A 12,409-nucleotide genomic window follows, 5' to 3' on the forward strand; every position below is an offset into this window, starting at 1 on the left:
ATGTATGTATTTATATTTATATATTGGTTTTTTAACCCCAAAGATTCTTCTGTTTGAGCTGATTCCTACTTTGATTTCCCCTTTTCTCTCTATCCCCATCACACTCTCATTTTTTATATTTATATGTGTATCTTTTCCCCAGAAAATACTCTTCTATTTGTGTTGATTCCTGCTTTGATTTCCCTTTTTCTAAATTTCTATATCTATGTATATATTTATATTTATATATGGGTTTTTTAACTCCAAAGATTATTCTTTTTGAGCTGATTCCTGCTTTGATTTCCATTTTTCTACATTTCTATATCTATGTATGTTTTTATATTTATATTTATATTTATATTTATATTTATATTTATATTTATATTTATATTTATATTTATATTTATATTTATATTTATATTTATATTTATATTTATATATGGGATTTTTAACCCCAAATGTTTTTCTGTTTGAGCTGATTCCTGCTTTGATTTCCCCTTTTCTCTCTATCCCCCTGTCACCCTCTCTGTTTATTGTGACCCTTCATTTCTCTGCATGGTGCAACCTTCCTGTTTCTTGCATGGTTATCAGGTTTTCTTGCCTCCAGACGTATCTTTTGAGTGGGATCCCTTGGGATTATTTATACATGTATAGACCTTTGAGCAGCAGTTTCTTTAATTTGGTCTCTTTAATCACTTTCTCTGTGTTGTCTCTTTGAAATTTTCCTAGCAGCAGCCTGATAATCTTGTTCAAATTGAAAGAAAAAAAAAAAAAAAAAGAGAAAATGACCTTTTTTTTTTTGAAAGAGCGGACTGTGGAAGCCTCACTTTGTGTCTGAACAAACTGATTATTTTCAGTTTGACAGATTTTTACATGAGGAAATTGTGAAGTGACTGGCAAATGTTAATGGGCAGAAAAGCAGATTTATTCTGTGGGCAGAGGGGCCTGGGGACAGGCTGTGTCTCTGAGCTGAGCCAGGTACCAGCTCAGCATCTGCTTAAGATGCTGAGCATCTTAATTTAAATAACATTTAAATTTTTAAAATAACATTTTCTGCCCTGGTTTTAGCTGGGAGCTTCCCTGGGCTGCTGGGGAAGGGACCTTTCCCTGCTGTATCCCCTCATTTGAGGATATTTATGGGGAAAAACCCCCGTTTGGAATCAAGAAAACCAACCTGAGGATTTGAAATTCTCCTGTTTAGCCCCTTTGATGGTGGGAAAAACCCCCAGTTTATCTCCTGGTACACTGCAGGGTGTTTGATGTGAAATGGAAAATCCACAATGAGTTGGTTAAAAGCCTTGCAGTAATCAAGGAAGAAGAATTATTAATTCTCTGAAGGGGTCTGTCATGACCTACTTTACAGCTCCTGCTGCTCTGGTACCAGAATATGACAAATCTTAAAGCACCCCACACATGGAAAAACCAGAAGTGTGATGGTTAAAATGCTGGGCATCTGTAAAAAATATTTTCCCATCACGGTGTGGATTTGTAAAAGTGCAAATGCCACGAGTAAAACTCTCATTGAGGTGCAGAGTTTTGCTACATCCCTGCTCCCCTCCTGGAATCACTCCACTGGTGATTCAAAAAATATGGAATATTTAATGTTTATTCCCCACCTAGGCATATTTAATTGTTACTTCTAAAAAGATGCAGAGATGCTGTTTCAGGGCTGTTCCAGCATCAGCAGATTTGGGCTCCAGCTGTCATCTGACATAATTTGAGGCAGCAAATTAGATCAAAATCTCTTATCTTGTTGTGTTACACATTCCCCCTGCCGTGGCTTGAGCCCTTGCTGGCTGTGGTTGGGTTTTTTGGGGAAAGCACCTCAGGAACTCCAGGGAATGTTGGTTTTGAAGCCATCCCATCTTTCTGTCAGGCTTTGGGAGGACCTTGCTGGGGCTGGAGATGCGGGGCAGAAAATGTTGATGGCATTCCTGAGCTCTCCTCTTTATTATCCTCCCCCCCCCCCAAATATTTGGAAGCTGAAGTCGTTAATGTTGGGTGGAATGCGGAACCCGCAGTAGATCCCAAAAACATCTTGATTAAATTAGAGGGGAGGTGGAGGGGAGGAGGAATGGAACAAAGAGGCTGTTGAGGAGCTGGCACAGCCCGTGCTGGGAATTTATGTTCCAGCCAGGGGTGGCAGAACCTCCAGCCCTGCACATGGTGCAGATACACCCTGGAGTAACAAAGGAGTATGTGTGTGTGCTCACAGCAGCCTCCTGGGCTGGGGAAAACCTGCATCCACAGCCTGGCATTCCTGCCACATCCTGCTGGGACTGCCCTGCCTGCTGCTGCTGCTGCTTTCCTGGTTTGAAGAGGAAGGGAAGAGGTGTTCAGCACCTCCCTGGTTTGAAAAGGAAGGGAAGGGAAGGGATGTTCAGCACCTCTGGTTTGAAGAGGAAGGGAAGGGATGTTCAGAACCTCCCAGGTTTGCAGAGGAAGGGAAGGGGTGTTCAGCATCTCCCTGGTTTGAAGAGGAAGGGAAGGGATGTTCAGCACCTCTGTGGATGGCAGAGGAAGGGAAGAGATGTTCAGCATCTCCCTGGATGGCAGAGGAAGAGAAGGGATGTTCAGCATCTCCCTGGTTTGAAGAGGAAGGGAAGGGGTGTTCAGCATCTCTGGTTTGAAGAGGAAGGGAAGGGATGTTCAGCACATCTGTGGATGTCAGAGGAAGAGAAGGGTGTTCAGCACCTCTGGTTTGAAGAGGAAGGGAAGGGATGTTCAGAACCTCCCAGGTTTGCAGAGGAAGGGAAGGGGTGTTCAGCATCTCCCTGGTTTGCAGAGGAAGGGAAGGGATGTTCAGCACCTCTGGGTGGCAGAGGAAGGGAAGCCTTCCTCCTCCTCCTCGTCCTCTTCCTTGTCCAGAGGAGGTAACAAAGCTGGTGATGGATTTAGAACACGAGCCCTGTGAGGAACAGCTGAGGGAGCTGGGGATGTTCAGCCTGGAGAAAAAGAGACTCAGAGGTGACCTTGTCACCCTCTACAGCTCCCTGAAAGGTGGCTGTGGGCAGGTGGGGCTGGTTTCCTTCTCCAGGCAGCACTGACAGAGCAGAGCCCACAGCCTTGAGCTGCACCGAGGGAAATACAGGTTGGATATTAGGAAAAGGTGTTTTACAGAGAGGATGATGAAGTTCTGGAATAGTCTGCCCAGGGAGGTGGTGCTGTCACCACCCCTGGATGTGTTTAAAAAATAAAAAGGTTGGATGTGGCACTGGGTGCTGTGGTTTAGTTGAGGTGTTGGCTTGGACTCGATGGTCTCCAAAGGTCTCTTCCCACCTGGTGGGAGCGCTTTTGTGACCTCTCAGGACCCAGCACAGGTGAGGAGCTGCTCCCTGAGCTGTGCAGGGAGCTCCTGCCGTGCCCCAGAGATGCTCTTCAAGCAGATCATCTCCCACATCTACAGGAGAAGGGTTTAACCTGATCAGATCAGGGCACACAGTTTGTGGGGACACCTCCACCCCACACACCCAGCTCATTAGTGCAGCCAATTAATTAAGATTTTGTTGCACAAGCCCTTCCTCACATTAAGGGAGGTGCAGTAGATGTGGGTGCAGGTAGAGCCAGGAGGAGATCACAGTAAAGCTGATCAGAATATCTTTCATTTATTGCCTTGTTTACAAAATGAATCGTTCTGCCTTTGCAAAACACAGAATAATAGAGAAAATACAGAACAATGCCGAATTTGCTGCTGCAGTAACAATTGATATGGAGACATTCCCAGCTGCCAGGACTGTTGTTGTCTTTCCTTGGCATGGATTTTATTCATAATTCCGTGGCACTTTCTGGCACGATGCTGGAATCTCTCGTGCCTGTATGGCAGTGGGATCAGCAGCCTTTAATCTGCACTTGGAATTCTGTGGGAATTCAGGGGAATTCTCCTTGGGCATCACCTCCACCTCCCTCCACTGCACTCCAGCAATAACTTTTTCCTAATGTCCGATCCATTTTCCTCTGACTTTCCCAAGCAAACCCTTCAGCTTCCTCCAATGTATTTTCATTTATCAGGGTCAGCCAGCTCAGCTGTTTTTTCTCTTAGACATTTTTTTTTTTGGGGGGGGTGGAATCAGTGCAGGGAACAGTTTGACATGAACAGTGCTCATTGCACAGCTCTTGTTCTGATGTCCCCTGTGATCTGTCTTACCTTCATCTTAATGGAAGGAGTTTTTTTTCCAGTCCAGCAATCCAGCAGCTCCTTTCTCGAGAGCTCATTTGGAAGCCACAGAGAGTTTCGTGTTTTGACAATTTGGCATCTTCTTTTACCCCTTTCAACCCGAAATCTGCATTAAAATACTCATTTCAATCTCTGCTGTATAATTGATGCTTCAGCAGTCTGTGCGGAAAACGAGCAATTTTTTAGTGCAAGAAATGAGCAAAACGGGCTGGGAAGAGCGGGGTGAGAGGAAGAGGATGGGGCCAGGAGGTTCCAGCAGCACTGGAAAAGGGAACAGGGAAAAGTTCAGTGACAGAGCCAGGCAGTCACTTCCATTAATCATCAACACATGGAGGAAAAGGCAGCCAGAAAACCCCAGATCACTGCAGGGTGAGCAGCAGCCTCGGCTGCCAGAGGTGCAAATCCCGAAGGTTTTGTTCCTCCAAACTCCCTTGGAGGTTGGGAATCAGCAGCTCTGTGCTTTTCTCTGAATTAGAGACTCCTTTCCCTTGTCAGCGTTTGTGTTGGGTGCTCTTTGTTCCTCGGGCTGCTGGGTGAGGAATATGGGATTGGAACATGTGGAGAATCCGAAGGATTTGGCATTGGATACTTGTGAATCCCATGGTGCTGCCAACAGAGCAATTCCAGGCTGGTCTGAACCACAACACCCCAAAATAATAAAAAAATATGCTCTAATAAAGCAATTTTTTCATGTAATAAAGCAATTTTTTCATCTCAGAAACACACTCCAAGCGCTGCTGAACTGGACACTACGGGGAAAAGAATAATTTAAATTCAAATCAGATAATCTTTCTCTTCTGGCTTTTCAATTTATCAGGGTGTTATTGGGTTTTTTCCTCATGGCTTAGCACTATCTTGACTTCCTGGAAATGTTGGTTTAAGCCTGGGTTTGGCTGCATTGCCTCTTTATCTCTTTCTTTTCCTGAATGTTGTAGGCATAAATAATCTTGAATTTATCAAATTTGCTTGCCCCAGTTGATATTAAACACTCATAATATGAGGGTTGGAACACACAAGTGCTGCCTTAGTGGGCAGTGAATGAGTAAAATCTATAAACTGAATTAAGTTATTGTTATGTGGTGATTTCCTTATCCTGCTTTTCTTCAGCTTCCACCCCAAGCTGTCCTGTACCCTCAGCTTTGCTTCATCCTCTTCAAATGGGAAAAATTCTATATTTTCAGGCCGGAGAACTGAAAAATTTCACATTTTCTGGAAATTTCCATCTGTGTTCCATAGAGCTTTTCTGGCTGTGCCCATCTGGGATTTCAGTTTATTAATACTCCTGGTACAAAGTGACCCTGAGTGCCTCTGGGCTGGGCACTGATTGGATTTGCCAGCACAAACAGTGGTGCTTAATTGCACCTAAATTATTTGTGGATGCCCCGTGCTCACTTCCTCTGCCTCTGCAGCGTCTTCCTCAATTAACTTTCATTTCTCTGTTCTGTTGCAGAGCAAGGAAGTGGGACTGCAGCTCCAGGAGGACTTGATGAAGGTTTTGAATGAACTCTACACGGTAAATCAAACTGATTTCTTGGCATCTCCTCAGGCAGAAGGGAGAAGTGTTTGACTTCTCCCACCAAGGCTGAGAAAAGGCTGCACTCCCTGCTATAAAGCTCCATAAATCCCATTTTTCCCCCCTCTGTCCTGCTGTTGTTTCAGCTCTCTAAGTGTTGGCTCACCTTCCTGCCCATTTAAATTAAATTAAATTTTGCTGGTTTAAAAGAAGAAGCCAGAGATAGGAGAATTATCCCCAAACACACCCAAAATCTCGGGGTTTGTGTGGTGTGAGCCACATCAGAGGCACCCACTGAGCTTATTTGTCCCTCAGCCCTGAGCAGAACAGCTCCTTTTGCAGGAAGAGTTTCCCATCTCTGCTTTTTGCCTCTCAGTAAATCCACCGAGGAAGAGGAAGGAAGTTTCCCCCCAGGGTTCACGTGCCTGGGGATTTTCTTCTCCTCACACACATGAATGGAGGAGCCTCTTGCCTGATGAAAACTTTGCTTCCTGCAGCTGATACTGAGCGAGTTCTCTTCTTTAAAAGCAGAACTCACTGTCCAGTGGCTCAAAATCCCTTTTATTTTTGTCCTTCCTGAGTGGTTTGTTGGGTCGTGACACTGAGATTTACGGTCTGGCCTTCCTCCTTCCAGAAGGTGACCCAGGGGTTTGTTCTCAGGCTGTGAACATATTGACCCTGTGGTGAAATTTGGGGTAAAAACCAGTTTTGCAGAGTTTCAGGGGGGTTCCCTGAAATTTCCTGTGTCAATAAAATATATAGAGGGAATAGTTTCATTAGCATTTGTTACAATTAATGCCTCAAAGCCAAATATTCAGGCAAATCAGCTCTGCAGAAATGATTTTCTATTTGAGGGCGTAATCTGGTCAACTTTTGAGTCCTGTCATGGATGGGATCCTAAGGAAAGACTTGGATCTGTCTCTAAATTTAGGAACTGAGGTAAATTTCTGATCCAAGTTCAGCTGGCTCTGGAGTTTCATGGACAGGGGATCATTTCTGGGTGCCAGGCTCATTTTTTCAGCCAAATAGTGAATTCTGCTGATTCCTGTTCCCTTGGAAGGAAGAACTTCCAGAATTCAGCCTTTGCTAAACAAAGTGATGGAAGGTATTGATATTTTAAATGGCTGGGAATTTGAAATTTATTTATTCATTCCATCTGCTGCAGAACTGTAAATTGTCCCTTCACCAGAAAACCTTTTCCTTTGCAAAAAGCCACTCCTGATGGTGTTAAAAGATGCTTTTTGCTGGAATTAAAGCCACCCCACCAGTGATTAAATTTAGGGGTACTTTTAGAAGCAATTCCACCTCTTTTTCTGCTGGATGTGATGCTCTGGGCTGGGTGATCAACCAAAGCTGGTCTTTCCCAACCTCAGTGATTCCCTAATTCCACATCCAAAGGATTGGCAGGATCCCTGCTTTTAGGTAAAAATGGATCTGAGTGAAATCTTTACTTTCTCTACACAAATACAAATTTAAAAATACAAATACAATTTTACAAATAAAACCCAGAGGTTTGTCCCAGCCTATCATTTTTGCCCTCTGCAGACCCCAGTGAGTCACCAGTGCCTGTGGCTGCCAACGTGGCACAAAACCATTACAAACCCATTCAAACTGGGATTTCTCCCTCTACTCCTGCTCTCTGCCAGCTCCACTCCGAGCAAGAGAGGAAAAGCAACTCCTCTGCATCTATTATTATAATTATAAACGCCTGCTTTGCAGTCTGAGCATCTGCAGGGGCTGGGAGTGTGGCTGTGTGAATTATTCAGGATGTTCTTTAGCACTGCCTGCACTCACATTCCCTTTCATCTTTAAATCCAGAGTCTCTTTGGATCTGGGACCTCTGCTGATCACTGCAGAGCAGGGGCACGCAGCCCACCGAGGTGAAATTGTGTTCTGTTCTGCTGCAAAATAGCTGTAAACGGGTTTTCAGCTGAGATAAATCAAATTATTCACAAGTGGAGCCTTTATTGCTGCTGGGATGGGTGACTTTATGCAATTGTGCAATTTTTTTTTGCCCCCTGTGAGTGTTGTATCGTGTTTGTTTTGGCGTGGGACTCAAATTGCTTTGCATTTATGGATAAAAAAACTGGTTTATATCTCATGTCCTTCAGTTCTATTTGCTTAACACAAATCTAGACATTAATATGACATGAAACAAATGGGATTTCCCTGACTGTGGGGGGGATATTTAGCTATATTTACCTATAAAAATGTGCTTTAATAGAAGTTGTCCACACAGCACAGGGTCTGGGTCTCCCTACATGCGAGAAACACATTTTTTTTTATTACATAAAGTGCCCAGAAGTACTTTTATGTCCCAAATTCGATTTGTACAAATGATGCCTGAGTGGCTCTTGCAGCTGAGACTGGATTTCCACCCTGTGATGTTTAAAGCTCTGATTCACCCAGATGAAAGGGCTCCCTTCAGAAACCTTACCTGCTGATGAAAAGCTCTCATTTTCCTGCCATATCATTTCTTTTGAGCACTCAAGGAGGCTGGATTTAGTCATTTTTTTGTTGTTTTTGTGCCTCCTTTATTGGCTTGTGCAAGAAGGCACACGCCAAAGCCAAACAAAGCAGCAGCTGCAGAATCACCCACTTGGATTTCAGATCTGTTTTGGGAGCCACCTCAGGCACCTCCTGCCCTGCTCCTCTGACGTGGGAAATTTCCCTGAGTGGTTTTGTGTGGTTTTTTTTTCCAGTTCAGGTATTTCAGACCCAACAGCTCTGGGCCCTGAGTGTTGGTTTTTTTGTTGTCTGCAGGTGATGAAAACCTACCACATGTACAACGCTGACAGCATCAGTGCCCAGAGCAAGCTGAAGGAGGCAGAGAAGCAGGAGGAGAAGCAGATTGGGAAGTCAGTGAAGCAGGAGGACAAACAGACCCCACGCTCCCCTGACTCCACCTCCAACGTCAAGTTTGAGGAGAAACACGTCCGGAGAAGCTCCGTCAAAAAAATCGAGAAGATGAAGGAGAAGGTACTGGCAGAGTCCACAGGAGCCAGTGATTCCCTCCTCACAGCTAAATCTCATCCTTTGTGCAGGTTAAATTTGTGCAAGTTGAATTTGTGCAGGTTTTATTCGTGCAGGTTTAATTTGTGCAGGTTTTAATTTGTGCAGGATTAATCTGTGCAGGTTTAATCTGTGCAGGTTGAATCTGTGCAGGTTGAATTTGTGCAGGTTTAATTTGTGCAGGTTTTATTCATGCAGGTTTAATTTGTGCAGGTTGAATTTGTGCAGGTTGAATTTGTGCAGGTTTTAATTTGTGCAGGTTGAATTTGTGCAGGTTTTAATTTGTGCAGGTTGAATTTGTGCAGGATTAATCTGTGCAGGTTGAATTTGTGCAGGTTTAATTTGTGCAGGTTTTAATTTGTGCAGGTTTTAATTTGTGCAGGTTGAATTTGTGCAGGTTGAATTTGTGCAGGTTGAATTTGTGCAGGTTGAATTTGTGCAGGTTGAATTTGTGCAGGTTGAATTTGTGCAGGTTGAATTTGTGCAGGTTTAATTTGTGGAGGTTTTATTCGTGCAGGTTTAATTTGTGCAGGTTTTAATTTGTGCAGGATTAATCTGTGCAGGATTAATCTGTGCAGGTTTAATCTGTGTAGGTTTAATCTGTGCAGGTTGAATTTGTGCAGGTTGAATTTGTGCAGGATTAATCTGTGCAGGTTTTAATTTGTGCAGGTTGAATTTGTGCAGGATTAATCTGTGCAGGTTTAATTTGTGCAGGTTTAATTTGTGCAGGTTTTAATTTGTGCAGGTTTAATCTGTGCAGGTTTAATTTGTACAGGTTTTAATCTGTGCAGGTTTAATTTGTGCAGGTTTTAATTTGTGCAGGTTGAATTTGTGCAGGTTTAATTTGTGCAGGTTTTAATTTGTGCAGGTTTAATCTGTGCAGGTTTAATTTGTGCAGGTTTAATCTGTGCAGGTTTTATTCCTGCAGGTTTTATTCCTGCAGGTTGAATTTGTGCAGGTTTTAATTTGTGCAGGTTGAATTTGTGCAGGTTGAATTTGTGCAGGTTGAATTTGTGCAGGTTGAATTTGTGCAGGATTAATCTGTGCTGGTTGAATTTGTGCAGGTTTCATTTTTGCAGGTTTCATTTTTGCAGGTTTTATTCCTGCAGGTTTTATTCCTGCAGGTTTTATTCCTGCAGGTTTTATTTCAGATGAAGGAAAGGCAAAGCCAGCAGCAGGGTTCCTTCAGGATGGTCAGGTGCAGTTTGTGCAACCCCAGGCATGGCACAAAAAGCTGAAAGCAGGTTAGAGTGGGAGAGCAGCAGTTACCTGCTTGGAATTCATGGTTAATGTGATTATTTTTGTTGTCCAGAGCACAAGGCCAGCAATCCCAAACTGGCTCTGGGGACAGAACCAGTGGGCTCAGCAATTGTTTCCTCCAGCAGTTCAGCTCTAAGGTTCAGACCAATAGAAGGGGTTATTTTTGAATGGATTTAGGCTCTGGAAGGACAAAGTTCAGGCCTTGGAAGAGATGGAGTACCTGTAGCAACCCTCAGACCCTCCTGGGCTTCTCTGGTGGTGCTGGAGCTGGGCCATAACCTCCTAAACCCTCCTTGTCCCTTCATTCCTCCTTTAATCTTCCCCATCCCACAGCCTCAAGACTCTGAATCCAGTTTAGCAATGTTTAAGCCCATCTAAATAATTAATCTGCATTTCAAGCCTTGGAGTCCTGGCAGAACTGGAATTCAAATGGGCAGAATCTGTGTGAGCAGAGTAAGGTTTGCTCAGTGTTCTCTGGTGTTACTCAGAGCGCTGCTCACCTCTTTTAACGCTTTTTTTCTGCTTTTTGTTGCCTTTCAGCGCCAGGCAAAGTACACAGAGAACAGACTGAAGGCAATCAAGGCGAGGAATGAGTATCTGCTGGCCCTGGAAGCCACCAATGCCTCGGTCTTCAAGTACTACATCCACGACCTGTCTGATCTCATTGATGTAAGTGCTGGGGCCGGGAGCCTCCCACATCCCTCTCCTCCCTCTGCACAGCTGGAAAACTCTGCACAGCTGGAAAGCTCTGCACAGCTGGAGAGCTCTGCACAGCTGGAGAGCTCTGCACAGCTGGAAACAAAGCTCTGCACAGCTGGAAAGCTCTGCACAGCTGGAAACAAAGCTCTGCACAGCTGGAGAGCTCTGCACAGCTGGAAAGCTCTGCACAGCTGGAAACAAAGCTCTGCACAGCTGGAAAGCTCTGCACAGCTGGAAACAAAGCTCTGCACAGCTGGAAAGCTCTGCACAGCTGGAAACAAAGCTCTGCACAGCTGGAAACAAAGCTCTGCACAGCTGGAAAGCTCTGCACAGCTGGAAAGCTCTGCACAGCTGGAAACAAAGCTCTGCACAGCTGGAAAGCTCTGCACAGCTGGAAAGCTCTGCACAGCTGGAAAGCTCTGCACAGCAGGGCTGGGCAGCTTGGGGGTCTCAGTGGCCTGGCACTGGTCACTATCTGTGACAAGAGCTTTTCTCAGGTGGCCACCTCTGTCACAGGGACGAGGAACTCTGAGAAAAGGAGGAGCTGCTTAGTTCAAGTGAAACCCAGCTTCAGGCTCACCCTGCTGCCTGAGATTTTTGTTTGACTGTTTTGAGATCCACAAGATTTTAACTCAGCAGCATGTTTGAAAAAACAGATTGTTAGCTGTAGAAACAGTAGAAGAAATTTGGTAGAAGAGAGGGAGTTCAGAAGCGTTTCCTAAAGCTGCTTTTAACTGGTTTTGGAAAAGTCATTGAATTATGGAATATTCTGAGTTGGAGGGGACCCACAGGGATCATCCAGTCCAGCTCCTGCACAGACACCCCAAAATCCCAGGATGTTGTCCAAGCACTCCTGGAGCTCTGGAAGGTTTGGAGCAGTGCCCATTCCCTGGGGAGCCTGCTCAGTGCCCCAGCACCTTCTGGGGAGGAGAACCTTTCCCTGATCTCCATCCCAAACCTCCTTGACACAGCTCCAGCTGCTCCCTCCGATCCTTTCTCTGCCCACCAGGACATGTTTCAGTCTCCCCACCATTCTGCAGCAATCCTGCTTTTGGTAAAACACACCACCAAAAAAAAACCACCCCAAAATTCTGATTTTTGAAATCTCAGCCAGGAGCCCCGAGGTTATTTCCAGATATGGAAGCACCCCTTCAGCCTGGACACACTGAGTGTGGGATCCTGTTCCATCCCTTCATCCTGGACACACTGAGTGTGGGATCCTGTTCCCAATCCTTCCCCTGGACACACTGAGTGTGGGATCCTGTTCCCAATCCTTCCCCTGGACACACTGAGTGTGGGATCCTGTTCCATCCCTTCCCCTGGACACACTGAGTGTGGGATCCTGTTCCATCCCTTCCCCTGGACACACTGAGTGTGGGATCCTGTTCCATCCCTTCATCCTGGACACACTGAGTGTGGGATCCTGTTCCATCCCTTCCCCTGGACACACTGAGTGTGGGATCCTGTTCCATCCCTTCCCCTGGACATGCTGAGTGTGGGATCCTGTTCCATCCCTTGCCCTGGACACACTGAGTGTGGGATCCTGTTCCATCCCTTCCCCTGGACACACTGAGTGTGGGATCCTGTTCCATCCCTTGCCCTGGACACACTGAGTGTGGGATCCTGTTCCCAATCCTTCCCCTGGACACACTGAGTGTGGGATCCTGTTCCATCCCTTCCCCTGGACACACTGAGTGTGGGATCCTGTTCCCAATCCTTCCCCTGGACACACTGAGTGTGGGATCCTGTTCCCAATCCTTCCCCTGGACACA

At 45.3% G+C, this 12,409-nt stretch overlaps 1 protein-coding gene across 4 annotated transcripts in view; it reads left to right on the plus strand.

The window, feature by feature from the left end:
• Positions 1-12,409, plus strand: part of SRGAP2 (SLIT-ROBO Rho GTPase activating protein 2) — a 104,644-nt gene that overhangs the window by 48,127 nt on the left and 44,108 nt on the right. For all 4 annotated transcript variants that reach the window (XM_058855682.1, XM_058855683.1, XM_058855685.1 and 1 more), the window contains 3 exons: positions 5,604-5,666; positions 8,430-8,645; positions 10,479-10,607. In XM_058855682.1, the coding sequence (XP_058711665.1) occupies positions 5,604-5,666; positions 8,430-8,645; positions 10,479-10,607 (408 nt within the window). The remainder of the gene's footprint in view (positions 1-5,603; positions 5,667-8,429; positions 8,646-10,478; positions 10,608-12,409) is intronic.

This window comes from Poecile atricapillus, chromosome 23 (genome assembly GCF_030490865.1).
Source record: "Poecile atricapillus isolate bPoeAtr1 chromosome 23, bPoeAtr1.hap1, whole genome shotgun sequence".
Lineage (NCBI taxonomy): Eukaryota > Metazoa > Chordata > Aves > Passeriformes > Paridae > Poecile > Poecile atricapillus.